Raw genomic sequence first — 24,454 nt, 5'->3', positions numbered from 1 at the left:
TTTTCTTCGAAGAAGTCTTTCGAGTCACGGGACCGAGTGACTCCTCCTTTTGTCTCCATTGCGCATGGGCGTCGACTCCATCTTCGATTGTTTTTTTTCCGCCATCGGGTTCGGACGTGTTCCTGTCGCTCCGAGTTTCGGAACGGAAAAACTGCGAAATTTCGGAAGATTTTCGTCGGTATTGTTGCGTTCGGGATCGGCGTAGTTAGAATCAACACCGCATCGAAGAGCTCCGGAGCCCTTCGGGGTAGTTTTCGATCCCCCGTCGGGGCCTGCTCGGCCCAACCGCGTGTAGAAGAACGCTGATGGAACGGACCCCGTTCCGTTTCTGTCCCAAATGGCACAACAAATACCCCTATACAGACCAACACTTGGTCTGTAACCTGTGCCTATCACCTGAGCACAGTGAAGACACTTGCCAGGCCTGTCGTGCGTTCCGGTCCCGAAAAACACTCCGAGACCGTCGAGCCAGAAGACTTCAAATGGCGTCCACGCCGACAGCCCACCGAGAGTTCGAGATACAAGAAGAGGAAGAAACCTTTTCGATACACGAATCGGACTCCGAGGAATTCGACGATCCACGAACCGTGAGTAAGACATCGAAAACCACTCATAAGAAGATTGTCAAGGCCCAGGGGACACCACTGCCACCAGGCCATGGCTCCACCCATAAATTCGGTGACCGACCGTCGGCACCGAAAAAGGCCCAAACAGTGCCGAGACCGTCCGACTCCGGTCGAGACACCGGCACGCAGCCTTCTCGGGACCGAGAAAGTGCTGGAGACATACATTGACACCTAGATAGCGGTGTAGACACGGCTCGACGCCGAGACAGCGGCACCGACTAAGATCGGCGCCAAGATGTTTCGACTCCGAAAAAGAAAAAAGTCACCTCGGAGCCGAAAAAAGATGCAGACAGGGTTTCGGTGCCAAAACAACCTGCAACCGACCCAGTTTCAGGCTCTTATACAGAAGAGCAATCAATGACCTCCCAAATGCGAAAGCATAGGTTTGAGGAAGACCTGCAATCCACCGATGTGGACCATACGCAGAAACGTATTTTTATACAGCAGGGGACAGGAAAGATAAGCACCCTTTCCCCCATTAGGAGAAAGAGAAGACTAGAATTTCAAACTGACCAAACACCACAAACAAAAATGGTGAAAAAGGCTACTCCGCCACCCTCTCCTCCACCTATAATTCACGTCTCACCAGCACAAACTCCATCACATTCCCCGGCTCACACCACCATGAGCCAAGGTGACCAGGATCAGGACGCATGGGACTTATACGACGCCCCTGTGTCAGATAACAGTCCGGAGGCATACCCTACAAAGCCATCACCACCAGAAGACAGTACTGTATATTCTCAGGTGGTGGCTAGAGCAGCACAATTCCTCAATGTAAGCCTCCACTCAGAACAAGTCGAGGATGACTTTCTATTCAACACCCTCTCCGCCACCCACTGCTCCTACCAAAGCCTGCCTATGCTCCCTGGTATGCTTCGGCACGCAAAAGACATATTTAAGGAGCCGGTCAAAAGTAGGGCAATCACTCCAAGGGTGGAAAAAAAGTATAAAGCGCCTCCTACAGACCCTATTTTCATCACTACACAGCTGCCGCCAGATTCTGTCGTTGTAGGAGCAGCTAGGAAAAGGGCCAACTCCCACACATCTGGGGATGCACCACCCCCAGATAAGGAAAGCCGCAAGTTCGATGCAGCTGGAAAGAGTCGCAGCACAAGCTGCAAACCAGTGGCGCATCGCTAACTCTCAGGCACTACTTGCGCGCTATGACAGAGCCCATTGGGATGAGATGCAACATCTCATTGAACATCTACCCAAAGACCTACAAAAGAGGGCAAAGCAAGTGGTTGATGAAGGACAGAACATTTCAAACAACCAGATACGCTCCTCCATGGATGCAGCAGACAGCTGCAAGAACAATAAATACATCTGTGACCATCAGAAGGCATGCATGGCTACGAACGTCTGGTGTTTAAACCAGAGATTCAGCAGGCAGTTCTCAATGTCATTCAACGAAAAAGAACTGTTCGGTCCAGAAGTGGACACAGCGATTGAGAAACTTAAAAAAGACACGGACACTGCTAAAGCCATGGGCGCACTCTACTCCCCGCAGAGCAGAGGAAATTACAGCACCTTCCGCAAAACACCCTTTAGAGGGGGGTTTCGGGGTCAGGCCACACAAGCCAGTACCTCACAGGCAACAACATCCAGTTACCAGGGACAGTACAGGGGAGGCTTTCGGGGCCAATATAGAGGAGGGCAATTCCCTAGGAATAGGGGAAAATTTCAAAGCCCCAAAACCCCTACAACTAAGCAGTGACTCGCATGTCACTCACCCCCTCCACACAACACCAGTGGAGGGAAGAATAGGTCATTATTACAAAGCATGGGAGGAGATCACTACAGACACTTGGGTTCTAGCAATTATCCAAGATGGTTATTGCATAGAATTTCTACAATTCCCTCCAAACATACCACTGAGAGCACAAAATTTATCAAAACATCATTCCGAGCTCCTGGAGATAGAAGTTCAAGCACTATTGCAAAAGAATGCAATCGAGTTAGTACCAAACACACAAATAAACACAGGAGTTTATTCACTGTACTTCTTAATACCAAAGAAGGACAAAACGCTAAGACCAATCCTAGACCTAAGAATACTAAACACATACATCAAATCAGACCACTTTCACATGGTCACACTACAAGAAGTGTTACCATTGCTGAAACCACACGACTACATGACAACATTAGACCTCAAAGACGCGTATTTCCATATACCAATACATCCATCGCACAGGAAACACCTAAGGTTTGTATTCAAAGGAATACACTACCAATTCAAGGTACTGCCTTTCGGTTTAACAACCGCACCAAGAGTCTTTACCAAATGTCTAGCAGTAGTCGCTGCACACATCAGAAGGCAGCAAATACATATATTCCCGTATCTAGACGACTGGCTAATCAAGACCCATTCGTTAATAACGTGGTCACACCACACAAATCAAATCATACAAACCCTCTACAAACTAGGGTTCACAGTCAACTTCGCAAAATCCAACATTCTGCCATGCAAGGTACAACAATACCTAGGAGCCATAATAAACACAACAATAGGAGTGGCCACTCCAAGTCCACAAAGAATTCAAAATTTCAACATCATACAACGCATGTATCCAACACAAAGAATACAAGCAAAGATGATATTACAACTCCTAGGCATGATGTCTTCATGCATAGCCATTGTCCCAAACGCAAGACTGCACATGAGGCCCTTACAACAGTGCCTAGCATCACAGTGGTCACAAGCACAGGGTCACCTTTTAGATCTGGTGTTAATAGACCGCCAAACTTACCTCTCGCTTCTATGGTGGAACAATATAAATTCAAACAAAGGGCGGCCTTTCCAAGACCCAGTGCCACAATACGTAATAACAGATGCTTCCATGACAGGGTGGGGAGCACACCTCGGTCAACACAGCATACAAGGACAATGGAACGTACATCAAACAAAACTGCATATAAATCACCTAGAACTGCTAGCAGTTTTTCAAGCACTAAAGGCTTTTCAACCAATAATAGTTCACAAATACATTCTCGTCAAAACAGACAACTTGACAACAATGTATTATCTAAACAAACAAGGGGGAACGCACTCAACGCAATTGAGCCTGCTGGCACAAAAGATATGGCGTTGGGCAATTCACAACAAAATTCGCCCAATAGCACAATTTATCCCAGGGATTCAGAATCAACTCGCAGACAATCTCTCTCGAGATCACCAACAGGTCCACGAATGGGAAATTCACCCCCAAATTCTGAACACTTACTTCACGCTATGGGGAACACCTCAAATAGACTTGTTTGCGACAAAAGAGAACGCAAAATGCCAAAACTTCGCATCCAGATACCCACACAGGCAGTCCCACGGCAATGCCCTATGGATGAACTGGTCAGGGATATTTGCCTACGCTTTTCCTCCTCTCCCTCTCCTTCCTTATCTGGTAAACAAACTCAGTCAAAACAAACTCAAACTCATATTAATAGCACCAACTTGGGCAAGGCAACCCTGGTACACAACGCTGCTAGACCTATCAGTAGTACCCCACATCAAACTGCCCAACAGGCCGGATCTGTTAACACAACACAACCAAAAGATCAGACACCCAGATCCAGCATCGCTGAATCTAGCAATCTGGCTCCTGAAATCCTAGAATTCGGACACTTACAACTTACCCAAGAATGTATGGAAGTCATAAAGCAAGCCAGAAGGCCATCCACCAGGCACTGCTATGCCAGTAAATGGAAGAGGTTTGTTTGCTACTGCCATATTAATCAAATCCAACCATTACACGCAACCCCAAAACATGTAGTGGGTTACTTGCTTCACTTACAAAAATCTAACCTAGCTTTCTCTTCCATTAAAATACACCTTGCAGCAATATCTGCATACCTGCAGCCTACCTATTCAACTTCCCTATATAGGATACCAGTCATTAAAGCATTCATGGAGGGCCTTAAAAGAATTATTCCACCAAGAACACCACCTGTTCCTTCATGGAACCTCAATGTCGTCTTAACTAGACTTATGGGTCCACCTTTTGAACCCATGCACTCCTGCGAAATACAGTTCCTAACATGGAAGGTTGCATTTCTCATCGCCATTACCTCTCTAAGAAGAGTAAGCGAGATTCAGGCGTTTACAATACAAGAACCTTTTATACAACTACACAAAAATAAGGTCGTCCTAAGGACTAATCCTAAATTTCTACCAAAAGTTATTTCACCGTTCCATCTAAATCAAACAGTGGAACTTCCAGTGTTCTTCCCACAGCCAGATTCCGTAGCTGAGGGCACTACATACTTTAGATGTCAAAAGAGCATTAATGTATTACATTGACAGAACAAAGAGCATCAGGAAAACTAAACAGCTATTTATTGCATTCCAAAAACCTCATGCAGGAAACCCAATATCAAAACAAGGTATAGCCAGATGGATAGTTAAATGCATCCAAATCTGCTACCTTAAAGCTAAACGACAACTGCCCATTACACCAAGGGCACACTCAACCAGAAAGAATGGTGCTACCATGGCCTTTCTAGGAAACATCCCAATGCAAGAAATATGTAAGGCAGCCACATGGTCTACGCCTCACACATTCACCAAGCACTACTGTGTAGACGTGTTATCCGCACAACAAGCCACAGTAGGTCAAGCCGTATTAAGAACATTGTTTCAGACTACTCCCACTCCAACAGGCTGAGCCACCGCTTTGGGGAGATAACTGCTTACTAGTCTATGCAAAACATGCGTATCTACAGCGACAGATGCCATGGAACTGAAAATGTCACTTACCCAGTGTACATCTGTTCGTGGCATCAGTCGCTGTAGATTCGCATGTGCCCACCCGCCTCCCCGGGAGCCTGTAGCAGTTCGGAAGGTACCTTCAACTATTTGTATATATATTATTTTAACCTTAAATAGGTACATACTTAGTCACTCCATTGCATGGCCACTATTACTACAATACAACTCCTACCTCACCCTCTGCGGGGAAAAACAATCGAAGATGGAGTCGACACCCATGCGCAATGGAGACAAAAGGAGGAGTCACTCGGTCCCGTGACTCGAAAGACTTCTTCGAAGAAAAACAACTTGTAACACTTTGACCCAACACCAGATGGCGAGCTATGCAAAACATGCAAATCTACAGCGACTGATGCCACGAACAGATGTACACTGGGTAAGTGACATTTTCATTATCAACATAGGCATATGCAGTCCATAGTTGTTTTAATATGGTGCTTATGAAGGAAAGGGCCAACATTTGAGTAGTTTTCTGAAGACAAGATAGTTATCTGTGGCTCTTATAGTTGGGGGCAATAAATTTCATAGTTTGGCTGCTTGAACGGAGAAGGATGTACCACCTATAGTCTTTTTCTTGTATGGTGCTGTTCGAAGGCAGGGTTCCAATCTTGAGCAAAGGTTTCTTTGTTGAATGTATTTGGTTATTTTGTTTCTGATAAAAAGCGGTCCGGTTCCATGTATAGCTTTGTGGGTGGTACAAAGCAGCTTGAAGGTGCATTTTCTGGCAACCGGTAACCAGTGTAGTGCTCTCAAAGCAGGGGACATGTGGGCTTGTGGCTTTACATGTAATAGTAGCTTGGCTGCGGAGTTCTGAATACGTTGCAGTTTTTTCATAATAGAGATGAGCCATGGTAGTGGGCATTGGCATAATCCAGTTTGGATAGTACAAGTGAGATAGTAGCTTGCACCTTGTGTGGAAATCAGAGGTGGGGGAGGATGCTTCGTTGAGTCTTCAAGGCGAAGCTTGTTCGTGCTAATTTGTCCACTTGGGCATTCATAGTTAACCTGGAGTCCATGGTGAATCCAAGGTTTTTTAACTTCCTTGGATAATTTAGGAGGGGGGTCTGAGGTCGTCAGGCAAGGCGCACAGTGGGTCATAACTTTACCAGTCACCACATATGAGTATTTCTGTTTTGGAGGCATTTCGTTTGAGATGGCTCCAGGTCCTCCACTGATCAACGGCTCCGAGGCAACTGAAGATTTCTGATTTTTTTCAATGTTTTTGGGGCATTCTAATTTAAGTAGTATTTGTGTGTCATCTGCATAGTTGTTGCATGTGAGATGAAAATCATTGATCAGTTCTGGTAATATCATCATGTAGATGTTGAAAAGCAAAGGTGAGATGATTGATCCTTGGGGGACCCCTGCTTTTATGAGGTAGGGTTTGGACAAGAAGGGGGGGGAGAATAGATGATATTAGATATTTTTTGAAGGTAGGATGTAATCCAGTCGAGAGCATTCCCTTCTATGCCAGCTTCGTGGAGTCTTTGAATTAGGGTGTCATGGTCAGCCGTATCCAAGGCAGCTGAGAGGTCCATGAGAAGTAGTGCAGCAACTCCATTGCGTCGACTGTTTTTAAGATCCTCCCAGATTGCTATGAGTACCAATTCAGTGCCTCTTCCTGGGCGAAATCCAGTTTGGAAGTCTGAAAGTATAGAATTGTCTTCAATGAATTGTGACATCTGGGTGAATGCTGCTCTTTCGATCAGTTTGCCTGGGAAAGGTCCATTTGTGATTGGTCTGTAGTTGTTGGGGTCCTGTAGTTAAAGTTGTCATGTGAGCTGCTAAAGTTGACAAAGCTAGAAATATGTGCTGTGCAGCTGATTCAAAAGCGTGACTTGCCTCCTATGGTCCTGCTTTCACGAGGACTTCGTAAACAGGCACTGCAACTATTTAAATATACAAAAATTCATACCAAGATATAACTAAAGGATACAGTTTATTGGTTATTATTCTTGTTAGATCAGATGTAATGACTAATTTTGCCCCTTTCTTTAACATAGTCTTTTCAAGGAAAAACATTACTTCTCCAGAAAGGCAAAGCAAAATCCTTCCCAGATGTTTATCTTGCACGATTGATTTGTCCACATCAAGTACCTTCCGTATTTGTGTAACATTTCAGACAGGATGTCATCTAGGGTTCTTTTGCATTCATAGTAACAAAACATGATATTTCTGTGGGTCTTCGTAGAGCCTTACCTTATTATTCGCATAATTCTTCAACTGTCAAACAAGGTTTGTGAAGGATTTACTCTTGTACTGGATGTCGGAGCTGAAATTACCAGGACCTGCACATGGATAGTAGGGTTTAGAAATGCCCTGTCGTTAATATTAAATATTCCCTCTTCTTGAAACATTCTCCATATATCTTGAACTTGGGCAGAAGTTGATGCATTCAAGCATCCTTGTGGTCTTGTATCTGCGTTTTTTTTATCTTCAGACATGTGAGTTCCAGAACTTCGTTTGAGGAAACTACATCATTTTTGGGAAGCCCCGAAATTGTTGGAAATCCTTATGACTCTGCATCCCGCCCACTCCAAATTTTCCTGGGACAAGTCTACCTGCTAATCTAAACATGAAGGAGTCCTGTGGGAGTATTTAAAGATACATGCACATTGAACTACTAGAGAAATGCATCCAGTCTAGGGGTTCACGCATTGGTACAGTCAGCAAACATGGGTATAAGTCTACTTTAAAAAATAATAATAATAATAATGTATAGATGTGATCCCTCACCCATCATAAGGTTGCTTGCTTCATCATAGGGTCCCTCCTTACACCCCCATAACAAACAGTTTGGGTGTGGGCTACTACTCCATCAGGGAGGAACTCTTAATTTTTTCTTTTTCTTTTTTTACCCTACATGAGCTAAAATGTGTGGATTCGAATGGAGTGTAAAGTGATCAGTGTGAAGATTTAAAATACCTCTAGGTGGAGTAGAAAATTCATTATTGAATCTCCCCAAGATGTATATTAAAACTCAGGAGGATAAGACTTCAACCCAACAGTGATACTCTGGTCAACATGTTTCTGCCAATATAATACCCTACTTATCAGTGTGGCATTCATCAGGATCGGGTTGCATGCCTCAACTCTCGGTCCCTTGGACAGTGTCTGCCACTGTACCGCCAAAACAAACTCGCCTGGGGAAGTTTATTTTGGTGTGACAGCAGAATGGTGTGGTCCTGTGACTACACTGTCCGAGGGACTGCAAGTTAAGCCTGGAACCTGACATTTGCGAGTTAGTGTCAAACATTTTCACACTCAAAGTGGTCTATTGGTTCTATGACTTCCTAATATTTTTTATTATCTCAAACTTTGCTGAGTGATATTGTAGTAATTTTTTTCCTGCCGAATATCACACACTTATAAGTCGGGTATTATACTTGCAGAAACATGTTGACCCTAGTATCTCTGCTCAGTTGATGTCCTATCACCCGGCTTGTTTGGAGAGATTACCAATGTACCTTAGACTTGATGCATTCATGTTGTGGTTCATAATGCTTACCTGCTCTCATTCCTTATTCTGTTCCTTTGTTTGGGGCAAGTACGTGGTTATGTCTAGATACACAAGTGGAATGCTTCAAATTCTAGAGTAAAATTGTAGGAAGTTGGCTCTGTATGTGCTATTTCAAAGTAAGGAATAGCATGCACAGAGTCCAAGGGTTTCCCTTAGAGGTAAGATAGTGGCAAAAAGAGATAATACTAATGCTCTATTTTGTGGTAGTGTGGTCGAGCAGTAGGCTTATCCAAGGAGTAGTGTTAAGCATTTGTTGTACATACACATAGACAATAAATGAGGTACACACACTCGGAGACAAATCCAGCCAATAGGTTTTTGTATAGAAAAATATCTTTTCTTAGTTTATTTTAAGAACCACAGGTTCAAATTCTACATGTAATATCTCATTCGAAAGGTATTGCAGGTAAGTACTTTAGGAACTTCAAATCATAAAAATTGCATGTATACTTTACAAGTTATTGACAAATAGCTGTTTTAAAAGTGGACACTTAGTGCAATTTTCACAGTTCCTGGGGGAGGTAAGTTTTTGTTAGTTTTACCAGGTAAGTAAGACACTTACAGGGTTCAGTTCTTGGTCCAAGGTAGCCCACCGTTGGGGGTTCAGAGCAACCCCAAAGTCACCACACCAGCAGCTCAGGGCCGGTCAGGTGCAGAGTTCAAAGTGGTGCCCAAAACACATAGGCTAGAATGGAGAGAAGGGGGTGCCCCGGTTCCGGTCTGCTTGCAGGTAAGTACCCGCGTCTTCGGAGGGCAGACCAGAGGGGTTTTGTAGGGCACCGGGGGGAACACAAGCCCACACAGAAATTTCACCCTCAGCGGCGCGGGGGCGGCCGGGTGCAGTGTAGAAACAAGCGTCGGGTTCGTAATGGAAGTCAATGGGAGATCTCGGGATCTCTTCAGCGCTGCAGGCAGGCAAGGGGGGGGTTCCTCGGGGAAACCTCCACTTGATCAAGGGAGAGGGACTCCTGGGGGTCACTCCTCCAGTGAAAGTCCGGTCCTTCAGGTCCTGGGGGCTGCGGGTGCAGGGTCTCTCCCAGGTGTCGGGACTTTGGATTCAAAGAGTCGCGGTCAGGGGAAGCCTCGGGATTCCCTCTGCAGGCGGCGCTGTGGGGGCTCAGGGGGGGACAGGTTTTGGTACTCACAGTATCAGAGTAGTCCTGGGGTCCCTCCTGAGGTGTCGGATCTCCACCAGCCGAGTCGGGGTCGCCGGGTGCAGTGTTGCAAGTCTCACGCTTCTTGCGGGGAGCTTGCAGGGTTCTTTCAAGGCTGCTGGAAACAAAGTTGCAGCCTTTCTTGGAGCAGGTCCGCTGTCCTCTGGAGTTTCTTGTCTTTTCGAAGCAGGGGCAGTCCTCAGAGGATGTCGAGGTCGCTGGTCCCTTTGGAAGGCGTCGCTGGAGCAGGATCTTTGGAAGGCAGGAGACAGGCCGGTGAGTTTCTGGAGCCAAGGCAGTTGTCGTCTTCTGGTCTTCCGCTGCAGGGGTTTTCAGCTAGGCAGTCCTTCTTCTTGTAGTTTGCAGGAATCTAATTTTCTAGGGTTCAGGGTAGCCCTTAAATACTAAATTTAAGGGCGTGTTTAGGTCTGGGGGGTTAGTAGCCAATGGCTACTAGCCCTGAGGGTGGGTACACCCTCTTTGTGCCTCCTCCCAAGGGGAGGGGGTCACAATCCTAACCCTATTGGGGGAATCCTCCATCTGCAAGATGGAGGATTTCTAAAAGTCAGAGTCACCTCAGCTCAGGACACCTTAGGGGCTGTCCTGACTGGCCAGTGACTCCTCCTTGTTTTTCTCATTATTTTCTCCGGCCTTGCCGCCAAAAGTGGGGCCTGGCCGGAGGGGGCGGGCAACTCCACTAGCTGGAGTGTCCTGCTGGGTTGGCACAAAGGAGGTGAGCCTTTGAGGCTCACCGCCAGGTGTGACAATTCCTGCCTGGGGGAGGTGTTAGCATCTCCACCCAGTGCAGGCTTTGTTACTGGCCTCAGAGTGACAAAGGCACTCTCCCCATGGGGCCAGCAACCTGTCTCGGTTTGTGGCAGGCTGCTAAAACTAGTCAGCCTACACAGATAGTCGGTTAAGTTTCAGGGGGCACCTCTAAGGTGCCCTCTGGGGTGTATTTTACAATAAAATGTACACTGGCATCAGTGTGCATTTATTGTGCTGAGAAGTTTGATACCAAACTTCCCAGTTTTCAGTGTAGCCATTATGGTGCTGTGGAGTTCGTGTTTGACAAACTCCCAGACCATATACTCTTATGGCTACCCTGCACTTACAATGTCTAAGGTTTTGTTTAGACACTGTAGGGGTACCATGCTCATGCACTGGTACCCTCACCTATGGTATAGTGCACCCTGCCTTAGGGCTGTAAGGCCTGCTAGAGGGGTGTCTTACCTATACTGCATAGGCAGTGAGAGGCTGGCATGGCACCCTGAGGGGAGTGCCATGTCGACTTACTCGTTTTGTCCTCACTAGCACACACAAGCTGGCAAGCAGGGTGTCTGTGCTGAGTGAGAGGTCTCCAGGGTGGCATAAGACATGCTGCAGCCCTTAGAGACCTTCCTTGGCATCAGGGCCCTTGGTACTAGAAGTACCAGTTACAAGGGACTTATCTGGATGCCAGGGTCTGCCAATTGTGGATACAAAAGTACAGGTTAGGGAAAGAACACTGGTGCTGGGGCCTGGTTAGCAGGCCTCAGCACACTTTCAATTGTAAACATAGCATCAGCAAAGGCAAAAAGTCAGGGGGCAACCATGCCAAGGAGGCATTTCCTTACAAAAATGATCTATGAAAAGAGAATTTCAATGTCCGCCTGCTTGCACGTGCTTTTTCCTGGGCTCCACCATATGGGACAGGTCATCGGCATGTGGAAATGTTGACATGTAGATGTGTTTTTTTTTTTTAACTGAACAATGGATGTTGAACCTATAGCATTAGTTTTTGTCGCCCTTGCTCCGTTCTTTTTGTCTTTTATGATTTGTCCTGATGTTTTGAAGGAAGCAATTAAGGCCTGGTGACTACTTGGAAGTGTGCACAAATGAAGGAGGAAGATGATTTGAGGGTCCCTTACATGTTTAACAGAGAATATTGTTCTGAAGAGTTGGTGAGATTTAAAAACACAGGTGCAAGCTGTGAGGAATCCCGAAAGCAGATTTTGTTTCTTCTGCATCTCTTCCCAGCTGTGTCCTCCGACAAGAACGAATGTTGGCTTGCTGCATGATACTGTCAGGGCTTAATGGCAAGATGGTTTGAAACTTTGAGCCCAGTATTACTGCTGATCTCATAGGTAAAGCTGATGGGACCCTTGAAAATTTGTGCATGGTCCTCAGATAGGCCAATGATGAGTCGTCGTTAGACTTTGAAGATGGTGGTACATGCCAGTAGATGGCTGCTCCAGTGCACAGCAATCAAATTAAATAAAACTGAGATGTACCTGCATCGTTCCACACTCAAAGCCTACTCCATTAGTATGAAGGAAGACCTAAATTAGGGGCACAGTAGTGACTCAGATGAGAAACTGTTTCTTTCAAAACATTTTCTCACTTGCAGTAAAGTGATTTCTCCATTTCATCCTTTTTACTCCCAAGAATTCTTCACTTACCTTCAAAATGTGACTTTGCAGAACTTGTCTTCTTACATTTGTAGAGTGCTTCAATATAGCATTAGGTGTGTGCTTGTGAAGGGAGATGCTGTTGGGGAACAGATATAATGCTTATCATGCTGACTGCTATGCACGAGGCATCCTCTTACCTAGCTCAGATGTGATGGCATCAATATCCTCACCATGCTAACACCCATTATTGTCTATTAAATATGCTTTAGACGTGGCCATGCTGTGAACCGTTTCACACCGATAAGGGTGAATCCTAAATATCTAGCCTTTGTTACTTTTGTTCCGAGTTTCTGCTGAATTTAAAAACTGTAACCTATTGCTGATGTACCCATTTGAAAGCGGCCTGCATTGACATGCAGTATTTCTTTTAACCATAGCACCGCAGACTCCAACAGACTGGGCCAAAAAGAAACAGGAGCCCCTCGGAAACCTGACTTCTTTCTTGAAACTGTTAGTGAAGCTTATTGACTCTTTTCATGCACTTGCGTCAAAAGAACCTACACCAGAAATGCCAACCCCTTCCCTGGTCTCTGTTGGAAATTACATCATTGGCATCGTAACAAGCACCATTAGCCGTATTGCTTTGTCTTCAGTTATAAGGAAACTATTTGAATATCTGACCAAGCCACTGGCTGCATTTTATGAAAAAACATCCAAGTAAGTAATATTTTTTTTCAGGTTATGGTATATATTTCAAAACTTTATTGTGTTTTTTTTACTCGCTGTCCTATTATAAAGCTGCGTATGGAAGCTATAGCCCAGATAGGAGTTGGAGAATGTAAGCATGTGACCAATGAGATGTTCCTCCTTCTAAGTGTTACTAGGTAAAATTTTAGGAATGATTGCACCAACAACAAAACTTGTGCAAGCACTAGAACCATATTTCTATGGAGATACATGTTTAAAAAAAAAAAAAGTCACCACCAGGGCCATTGATTTGTGTGTACCTTTTGTAGTGTTTCCTTATAAAATATTTAGATCCATTTATAGTTTCTTCGAAAGAACCCTTATTTCACATATTTTTTGCTGATGTCACATGAAGATGCCGAGCTGTAGAGACTAGCCAATTCCCGCCCTTTCCTTTTTCTGCCACTGCAGTTAAATGTTCTTAGCTGAACGGTTGAAGAGTAGTTCATTTTTTTGTATTTCACCGAAGTCTGGGTTATATTTATTAAGCACACAACAGCTTGCATTCCTTAATTGAATTTTTCCAAACCATAGTGGTTGCTTTGTTTCACTCATGAACCAAAAAAGGTTGCTCTCCTGAGCAAGATAGCACTTAACCTGCACCTAAAGTTCACTTCCTAGCTTTGTCATTCCCTCCTATCCCACACAGCTGCACTAAAGGGATCTTGATGCACTGGTTCTCTTGATGGCTCTCAGTTAATGATCCTGCACCAGCAACTAGGAGAAGCTGTACTTTTTTGTTCCACTCTTTATACTTTGCAGTGGGAGCTAGTCGTTCTTGTTTTGATGTAATAATCAGATATAGATTCAAAATCTGAGGAACATTGTGTCTTAGTAGTGTTCACCCTTTCGTAGGAATTAAAAACTGACTGTAGAATTGTTTAATCCTCAGGTCTTCTGATGTGCCAAAAGTGTACAGTAGCCTTGGAAGCAAGGTAAGTGCGTTTGGTGATAACACCCAAGACTAAAATATCAATAATTTAGGTTTACTAGCTAGTATAGGGCAACTTTCTGACAGTGAAATGATGGTGAATGCTTTGACAGCAACTGCTCCAATTTTTCAGTGGGTAACAGTCTTGTCGTTTAGCCATTTAAAGATTGGCAGCCAAATATATTTAGTCTTTCTGGATTCCAGATTTGCAGCACTAATGAAACGTTTCTGCTACTTGAGGTCTGGCTTGCTTTTCCTAGCAAGAAAATTACTGTGTGCGCGGGCGAGGGAGTGAAGACTAACACCTGTACTGACTGACTATTTAGTATTCGATCTGGTATACATGATACCTGGGCATACATGATTTTTAACAAAAGTGAATTACCTGCAGTTGGCTAGCAAGTACTTTGGACTATTTCAGGCTAGAAAGCACAGTTGAGATATTCTTGCTGTGCCTTTTCTCAACTATTTTATCCTAACTAGTGGTTGATGCACATGTTGTCTGTCCCATAATTGTTTACTCCCGTTTTCTTGATCATGACATTCATGGCTTTTGATGATTTATGTTTTTATTTTATGAAATAGTTAATGAGATTTTGGTCTTTTTTTCATATTTTTTTTTTTTAGCTGGAAAAACTTCTGAGTGAAATACTACTTTGTTTGCAGTCTCGCTACTCGGGGGCACATGAAAGTGATCTACTGGAGGATATTTCACCTTTGCTGTGTGTGATATTTCTGCACAAAAATAAGCAAATTCGGAACCAAACGGCACAGTTCTGGAATGCAACTTTTGCCAAAACAACAATGCTATTGTACCCAGCAGAACTGAAGTAAGATACTCTAGTGATTTTTTTTTATTTTTTATAATTTTTTTTTATTGGTAAGTTTCCCCATAGAAGTGCCTGAAAATTCATTTGTCATGATCCAGTGTGACCAGGCACATTAAATTGTCCACTGTATTGGTGTCATTGAGCCTGTGTTGAAATAGTGTATTTCAGTGACCCTGAAAGTTTTTGAAAGTTCCTTCAAGGAATTCTTTTTTTGAAGATCCTGTTAACTAATGGTGTGGGAAATTATAATTAGGGGTGTGCAAAGTTATTGTGGTGAGAAACATTCCGTACCCCATGGCTGATGCAAAATGTGCCATGCTAACGTCTCTGGGGAAGTTTTGTACCAAAATTAAACAAAACACCAATCTTCCGGGCCTGGCTCAGTGTTAAGAATTTCAGGCTGCAGTAAAAGTCCCAACAAAGGTTTATTTAAAGCTTTATCCCAGGGGCTCAGGAGGCAGGGAGGGAGCACCACTGCTTTTCTGGGATAAGCTGCTCAGGCCATGAATCAGAACTCCAGGTGGCCAAGAGGTGCAAGCCCTTGGCTCCATTCTCAGTCATGCCAAACTACGAAGTGGCATGGACATGATTCTGCAGGCCTGTGAAGGACTCCCCTTTGCTGGTTTAAGAAGCTCTGAATGCCCAAATGTATGAGATCCAGCAGACCCTGGGTGAGGACCCTGCTATGGTCTTTGTGCCGGCTGCTTGAGTGTGCAGGATGAGCTTCCACAAGCCTGTTGGGGGGAGGGGGCGGGGGGCTCCCCTGCTTTGTTGTGGTGTAGAGCTTTTAGCGGTGCCGTGGGGGCCCTCTGTTCCTAGCAGGGTCCCAGTCCTGGCCAACAGTGTGTCTCAGCCACCGTACAGTTTAAGCAGAAACACTTTCCAGAAGGCACAGTGTCACCAGGATGCACCCTGGAGGTCCCAATGAGGGCTCATTTTAAGCTTCAAGCCAACCCTAGCCAGGGCTCCAGAAAGGCAGAAACATTCTAACAAAGCGATTGGGACCTGTCAGTTATCTGGACATTTGACAGCTTTTGACCTTCCTGCTGAAGTCTGTAATGTAATCTTGTTAGTCAGGCATTTCTCCACCAAAACAGTATGCACCTGTCATTTGAAGAAATTAGTGGCATGGTGCACAGGCAAGTCTGTTGACCCCCTTTCTGCCCCCTTCTATGAGGTCCTACTATTTATCCTTTCCCTAACCCAGCAGGGCTCTGCTGTGGGCACTCTTAAAGGTTATTTGTTTGCTATTTATACATTCTTGAGGTTGCCTGATCTACCTTCTTGAAGTCTTTAACATCTTTTTCCTCCATCCCCATTCATTATGCCCCAATGGCATCTGAATTTGGTTTTGACACTTCCGATGTGCGCTCCTTTCAAGCCTCTCCACAATTGTTCTTTCAGGCTTCTCACTTTGATAACGGCCTTCCTTGTGGCCATTACATCTGCCCACAGGGTGAGTGAGCTGCAGACATTGTCATCTAAGCCTCCCTACATTTCTGTCTATCCTGACAAAGTGGTGCTTCTCCCTGGGGCATCTTTTCTGCCAAAAGTGTTTACACCCTTTGATGTAGACCAATCCATCACCTTGCTTACTTTTTACGCACCACCATATCCTTCTAATGAAGAGGAAAGACTCCACCCCCTTGCTCCAAAAAGTGTTGTGTTCTACTTTGATTGTACAAAAGAGTTCTGGGTGAATGATCAACTCTGTTGGTTATGTGGGTGCTAAGAAATGTCGAGCAGTCCAGAAGTGGTCCATCTTCAGGTGGGTCATACTCTGCATTAAGATCTGCTACACACTGGCCAAAAAGCAACCCCCTGAGGGTTTGCATGCTCATTCTACCTGAGCTAAAGCTGTGACCACTGCGTTAGCACACAGATTTCCAGTCCTTGACATCTGTCATGCGGCAATGTAGGCATCCATGCACACGTTTACCAAACATTACTCGCTGGGCAGTCAGGTCTGCAGAGACGGGTACTTTCCCGTTTGGTCCTGCAGGACTTTCTAATATGAACTTAGTTTGCAGACCCACCTCTGGGGATGGTGTTGCTTTGGTATTAATTCAAAGGTGAGGGTTCCGCAGCTAGAAGTCTCTATCAAATGAACTAGTGACTTACCTTCTGTAATGCCTTATCTGGTAGAGACAGTATCTCACTGCAGACTCGTAACTGACCTACCCTTCCTCCCATCTCTGAAAACTGATTTCTAGGGGAAGGTACTTCCCTTTTTGAGGCCTTATTTTTGACTCCCCAGTAGTAAATTTTTTAATGGCTGTGTGCTTCTGGCGTGCGAAGTCATGAAAAGAAGCTGTCGTCAGTGCACTGGTTAAATGATGGCTTAAGTGCCTTAAGGTTGAGCTTCTAAATGGGACAGCAGAAACAGAAGTATATTTAAATATGAAACTGAGTAGGCTTGGTTATCCAGCTACATTTCTGGTACTGCATATTAATTTTATCGTGCTTTTCGCAAAAAAGATCTCTGCGTTTCATAGCTTCCGAACCTGTCCCACGTATCATGCTTTTTGGAATGATTTATTAAATAAATCAAATACAGTAGTTAAAGTTGGCCAAATGGTAATACATGCTTTTTTTAATTCTAAATGCCTGGTTTCTCTCAACTTCAGAAGTGCATGACTGATCATCATTGTTGCCTAAAATTGGGTCACAGACTTCGTTTTTGACCCTCCTACGCTCTTCCAGAGGGCCGCCTATAATTCAGTAAAGGTTGTGGTTCAATGGCCTCCAAAATATCTTTTAAGTTAATCTTTAAGTGAAAACTCCTACAGAATGAGTTGCCACTTGAAACTTTTTGACGGTGTTTATTGTTTTAACAGCTTTTAAAGCCCCCTTTATTTTCTAACTGTTACACAGAAGTAGACTGGAAAGCTTTGTTTCTGTATGAATGCATAGTGCACATTAAAAATGAAAAGATAAATGCAATAAAATAAGGTACCACTGTCCTGCTATTTTAATAGTTGATAGTTTATTCTACTAAGTTGATTGACAATCTCCGAGGTTTTACCTTGTTATTATTTTTAACAGACCAGTGTTGAGTAAAGTCAAGCAGCAAACACCTATTCTTTTACCTGGATTTGAGACTGTTGAGGTTGGAGACGTATCTAGTGGACCATTCTCTGATCCGGTGAGTCCCTCTAATTCCAAGGCAGTGGTAATGTTTTAAACCTCTTCCTTCGTGGAATACTTGTTGTGTGCAATTGGAGAATGTCTTTAATTGCCTGTTCCGGCATCTTTCCTCATTTGACATGGGGTTTCAACAGCATATTTCACATGAATACATTATGTGGACTTTCACTGAAGTGATCTAGGGGAAAGCATCCTGCTAAGATTAAATAGTTCTTTGCACAACATTTAGTTTGGGCCACTCCCATGTGGATCCTGCAGAACACTTTGTGGTTGTCAGCATATGTGATGCTCTGCCATTCTGATATCCTCACATTTGTTGCTGTATGGTGCACTATGTTGAAATTGAGCGTTTCAAGTGTTTCTAAGGAGCTCGGTTCGTTTCCTTTGTATTAGTGAGTCTACAGGTAAGGTGCAGAACCACAGATGCACTGGAAGCAGACTATTCACACCATGTTTGCACTAGTTTTTAATAAATCGTCATGTTAGTCAACTTTATTTGGAACACTACCATACAGGTTACATTAAAACACAACATTTTAGGTCAGAATATGTCCGCTTGTACATACAAAAATAATCTATCCAATACTAAAAGCTCAGACAAGATATTTAAAATCCGGTCATATCAGATCAAGTGATACTCAGATATTTAAAATAAAACTTGCAAATATTAATCACTGCACTAATTTATATCTTTTCCTAACTGCTAAAACTGTGCATACAATATAATACTGCACATCTTACTTCTTGTGTCTCAAGACATTGTAAATATCATGCCTTGCTTACAGCATCTAAAAGTGGATGCCCGCAGGATTGGTACTAAAAGTCGATTCTATAAAATACTATATATATAAAGTGCAAAATAATTTAAGATGAGTAGTATTTTGCTGAAACAAGTTGTCGCAAGAACAGTTTGGCAGGCTTACAAACCAACCTCCTTGATAGGGAAAGGCTGTCTAAAAGTGAAAATTGCCAAGACAAAATGAATTTTTCGGTAGTTGGAAACACTTAATGCACTGATGAAATGAGACCATCGCATTCATAACATAGACTGTTTGAACCCATTCCACTCCCCTCTGCCTTGACAGCCTGCGGAAACTAGGATCTATTGTGTTGGGGTTTACTTAGATATTCTTAGTAGTATATCAGACCTGTTCTGTTTCAGTACGGGATTTCTAGCAATTACACTTTCATCTGTTTCAGAAATCAGTGCTGGGACATGGGTTTAGAGTGGCCGGAGCACATTAGTTTGTGATTTTTCAAAAGTATCATAGTCACTTGCTGAATTGCTGGAGCTGTGCTCTTTAACCAAACTGATAATCATTTTCAAGGTGATGCTGTTTGATGGGGGTAATGCTTAAAGTTACACTTATTGCATCATTGCTTTCTGACCATTTTCTGCAGCTTTTGAGTGTCTGGACCTTGTTTTAACGGTGTAATTCACCCTTTTACTATGCAGCAAAATGAAAACTCCCAATTGGACACGAAAATTAGTGGCATGGAAGTGAAATCAGCTGGAAAACGCAATTCCATGATGGCCCAGGCCGAAGAGCTGAAGGACAGAGGAACACCAGTTCGTTCAAAACAGGCTAAAGTAACACTTCACATTACTATTAACATTTTAGTAGTATATATGGAACATTTGTGCAATACATCTCCTGTAACCCAGACATAGTATCGTACATGCACCTAAAAGTTCATCCTCAATTTGTGACCTGTTAATTCTTTGCCAATCTATACTGTGATAATGGTGTGTTGTCAGTTATCGTGGCCCAGGCTATTTTTAGGTTTCGGCTATAGACATCTCGAGCTGTCTGCAGGCAGAAGTTTACATCCTGCACATTGCATATACTTAGTGTGGGCTGTAGAGCCGCTCCTTTAGCATGATTAGATAGCTTTTTCTTGGTTTGCTCTTGATGCAATGGCTTTTCTCTCTGTTCTTTCAGCCTTGCAGTGCTCTGATTGCTCGAGTTGTATATTTCCACAGCAGACTTGAAGGACATTTTTTCTAATGTTGGCCAAGTGGTTCTATGTATGTTATTTCAAACAACTAACCCCCACATGTTGGCCACTGCTTTTTAAGGAGAACTGTTTTTCAGTCTATTCTAAGCATGTGTATCTACAGCCACACATGCCTCAAATAGAAAATGTTACTTAACTAGTAAGCCTTTGTTCGTGGCATGTAGTGCTGTAGATTCACATGTGCCCACCCTTCTATAAGTTATCACACATTCATTTAGCATGGACCTGTTACTATACTACTATTCCACTCCATCCTCACCTACCTTGCAGGAAAATTAGTTAACAGTGGAGTTACTGCCCATGTGCAATAGCAGCAAGGGGAGTAGTCACTTTACCTCGCGACTCAAGACTTCATTCAGAGAAAAACAACTTGCACCCTTCCGAGCCTCACATTAGATGGCGAGATTATGCTAAGCATGTAAATCTAGAGTACTGTATTCAATGAACAGATGCTTACTGGGTAACATTTTCCTTTTGCATAATAAAAAAATAATAATAATAATCTCTGTGACAGCCCAAAAAAATATACCCAAGCTTCTTTGGGAGGGGTGCAATGCACTGAAGTAAACATCCCGCCCAGCAGAAACCTTGTTATGATTCCAGGGGGTTCCAACACCCAAGCTCATTCATGTCCTCAGATCTGGCTAACTGGTGTCCTAGAGGACAGAGTTCCATTTTCAAAGATCTGGTAAGGGCATGTGTTATGTCCATAGCTTCAGTAGGTAGAGATGTAGAACTAGGTCAGTGTGCTCTGATGATCACTGTTGTACCAGTCCTTAAGGACTGGCCAATGAGTGACTGCGGTCACAAGACTTCACCGCTTCCACTTGAGAACTGGGCTTTAAGGGTTGGCAGACAAACTGACTTAAATGATAAAACCTAGGGGATCACAAGGGCTACAATGATGGTGCCAGTGGATCCGGAATCAAGACAAGCAGCTTCAGCCAGTTAGATGAGGATCTCTGGCTGCGGTCACCCTGCAAAACCTTCAGTTTTCTCAAAAACTCGAAAAGAGCAGACTGTTTAGGAGTAGGGTAGAAATTATCTTATTATTTTTTTCTTTATTTTCAAAACAAATTGTATTGAGTTTTACATGTTAACCTGCAACATTTAATTGCAACACACAACCATGAAGTTGTGTATCACTGTACAGTACATTTCAAAACTCACATTCTGGATTCCCTAATGACACCCCCATCTCTCTCTCCCCCCAAATCCACTAACCACCCCCAGTGCATGCACCCAGTTTCTTTCATTAGGTTACACATAATTGTATAAATAAGTCACTGCCCCACCCCATGGCGAGGTCCCCTGTCCCCAAATGCCCAGTGCAATTGCAATTACAAGTGGATGTAAAGGAGCCCACTCGGCTAATCTCCTGAGGCTACTCCATGGGTCAGGAGTGACTTGGGAAGTGTGGTTCTGAGTTTTTAAGGCAGTCCAATAACTGATCCCACGCCTTCCCTGTCCCTTTTTCACTTCCTGAAACAACACCGTGCTCTTGCATTCCACCCAGCTGCAAAGGTCCACCCTCCATCTTGTTCGGCTGGGCCGCTTTGGGTCTTTCCAGTGCACAGTGATCGGCCTTCGTGCTACTATCATGGCTATATCAATAAAACAGGTAGTAATCTTGAGTTTATTCAGGCAAGGGTATCCCCCTGATAGGCAGGTTAGTGGAGAACATGGTAAGTGTCTGTGTAATTTCAGTGATAGTGTGAATTACTTGATCCCAAAATCCATTCAGGGCTCGGTACGCCCATATCATGTGTAATAGTTTGGCTCCCTGTTCTCTGCAGAGGGAACAGGCTGCTGTAGTTCAATAGAATAGGCACACTATTTGACTTGGGTCAAGGTATGCCAAGGTACGGCCTATGGAGGAAGTAGTTGTTGATTAATTTGAGCCAGGCGTTTCATGATACCTTGTATGTGGCAGAGAGTATGGAGGTCCATTGCTCTTCCAGGTGGGTAGGGATTGTTGCAGTCTTACCAGTAATGTAACAAAACATGTCTTATAATTGTCTTAAAGTGTGAAGGTTATTTTCTTGCTTGGGCAGTCCAGCTTTTCATCCCCTAAAAGTCATAGTAGCAGCAATCCCATATTTGCCTCAGTCTGATGGTGACCTGCTACCAGGAAAGGTTACCCAAATGGTCTCAATCTGTCTGTTGCCTAGAGGATAGGCAACATTCATCTCCAGATCTGGGAGAAGTGCATTTTCCTGTTATATCTTAATGTTTTAACTGGCTTGGCCTTGACCATAGTGGATCTACACCAAAATACCCAAAGGGAAGATTTCAGACACTATCCTGCCCAAAAACTGACCCATAGGGTTTTTCAGACAATACATATGTGAAGTCTAAAGCTGGAGAGTTAAGGCTTCAAGCCAAAGTTTATAGGCCTATGCACTTCTGTTCCCCAGGCGTGGTGGTGTTTTACATACTGCCTCACCTTCAGGAAAGGGTTAAAAACCTTTTTTAGGCTCTTACCTTCGCTAGTATCTGAATGCAAACACAGTAAGTGATACCCTGTCCAGAACTGTGATGACGTGAGAGATGGTTCAAACAGTTCTGGAATCCAAGTGACGGCGCCTGCCAGCTGAACTAAACTCTACACCATGGCTATAACTGCATGATTTTCTAGTCCTATTGAGAGTGGAGACTTGTGTCATAGAGGACTGTAAAGTTATGTAGCGACTGTATAGTCTGGGCTCACAAGTCAGTTGAATCAAGAGCGTGTTATAAGAATGGAGGTGCCCAACCACGGTAAGTGTAAGGATCCCTGGGGCTGGGGGAGTAGGAAATCACCGGAGGTAAGTGCTTGAAACCCACAGGCGCCCGGGTGCACACAGGACTGTCACCGTTGGATTTCTATGGATTCAGAACCCTTCACAGTGGACCCTGAGGAAACCTGTTGGCACAAAGCAGGTTGGAGACCCTTCTCATCCCCCCCCCTCCCCCCCTTAGTCACCCAACCCCCCACCCTCCTCCCTCCCTCCTGTGGATACCCTGAAAAAAACAGAGAACCTACACCAGGGAGCCCAGGTGCATAGGGATGAAGAGGTGTCAGAAACCCTAGTTTGAGTCAGTGGAAGCCATGGTTGTCCAGCTGCTATCTCGATCCATGGACCAGATCGTTGGAACCCAAAGGTGGATTCTGGACGAGAGGAACCTGAAAAAGTGGACCGTGCCCAAACCACTCAAATGTCCAGGCAGTGCAGGTAGGCAATGCCCACCCTCTTGGAGGTGTAGTTCCTGCAGGACGGTGAAAGGAGTCCAGGGGGCTGCAGGAGATCCTTGGGGTCGCCCATAAGATGTCCCATGTTGGTCTCTGAATTGCATGAGGGTCAGTGGCCAGCAGGACCACCAGCACGCCTTGCCAAATACAAATAGTGGTTGCAAGGAAGTTTGGGGGGGGGAGGGTGCAGAGTCAGAGCAGGAAGTCAGAGGAGCACCCCCCGGCAGCAGCCACAGGGAGACACAGTGACTCCTCAGCAGCACAACAAAACTGGAGTCCCACATCACAAGCGCAGCAGAGTGGAAGCTGAATCTGGGGTTGCTGGGGCTTCTTGGAGCTCAAAGATTTCTTGGAGGAAGAGCCAACAAGCCTTGGCAAGAGCAGCAGTTGTGGTGCACAGGTGTTCTGTTCCAGTGGCTGCAGCAAGGGTCCACCATCTCCCAAGTTTGTCACAAGATATGTTGGACCTGGAGAGGACCACAGAACCACCAACTGTGAGCAGAGCTTTTACATTGTCCGTGGGAGCGCAGGATCAACCAGCCAGTCATCTTGAGGTACCTGCTGATGCAGGAGAGGGACTCCTTCACTCTAAGGGAGATTGCTTACATTCAAGAAGCAAGAATGAGAGTCCTTGTGACCCTCGAGGATGCACAATTCCGGATGTTGCAGAAATCTTGCAGGAGCTGGTGAAAGTGTTGCAGTGGGAGCCCTCCCATTTGGATACTGTTTTGTTTCAGTTACAAAAGCCGACCAGCAGCGGTTCAGAAGGCAGGAACAGAAGATGTCTGGCAGAGTTTCTTGAAGAGTTTTGCTTGACAAATCTGAGGACCCACCCTTGGGGAAGCACTTAGTAACCCTAAAAAGGGGCTGGTCACTTTATAGTGACCCACCTATCAGAGGGGGTCAGGTATGACAGCTACCTGGCTTAACCAGTCAGATGCTCTCAGGGGTCTCCGCCCACCTTGTTTCCAAGATGGCTGAATCAACCGGCCATCTGACCGAGCTCTGTGCACCTCTCTAAGGAAAGAGCTGGACAAGGGGGTGGTTGCTCCCCTGTCCTTTGTGCTGTTTCCCGTCACAGTGGGAA

The 24,454-nt window shown here is 44.5% G+C and overlaps 1 protein-coding gene across 2 annotated transcripts in view; it reads left to right on the top strand.

Moving 5' to 3' along the window:
• Positions 1–24,454, top strand: part of RIF1 (replication timing regulatory factor 1) — a 310,912-nt gene that overhangs the window by 122,550 nt on the left and 163,908 nt on the right. For both annotated transcript variants that reach the window (XM_069225212.1, XM_069225211.1), the window contains 5 exons: positions 12,899–13,178; positions 14,101–14,143; positions 14,767–14,969; positions 18,015–18,114; positions 19,573–19,707. In XM_069225212.1, the coding sequence (XP_069081313.1) occupies positions 12,899–13,178; positions 14,101–14,143; positions 14,767–14,969; positions 18,015–18,114; positions 19,573–19,707 (761 nt within the window). The remainder of the gene's footprint in view (positions 1–12,898; positions 13,179–14,100; positions 14,144–14,766; positions 14,970–18,014; positions 18,115–19,572; positions 19,708–24,454) is intronic.

Source organism: Pleurodeles waltl, chromosome 3_1 (assembly GCF_031143425.1).
Source record: "Pleurodeles waltl isolate 20211129_DDA chromosome 3_1, aPleWal1.hap1.20221129, whole genome shotgun sequence".
Lineage (NCBI taxonomy): Eukaryota > Metazoa > Chordata > Amphibia > Caudata > Salamandridae > Pleurodeles > Pleurodeles waltl.
This window is presented reverse-complemented; position numbering and strand designations above follow the sequence as displayed.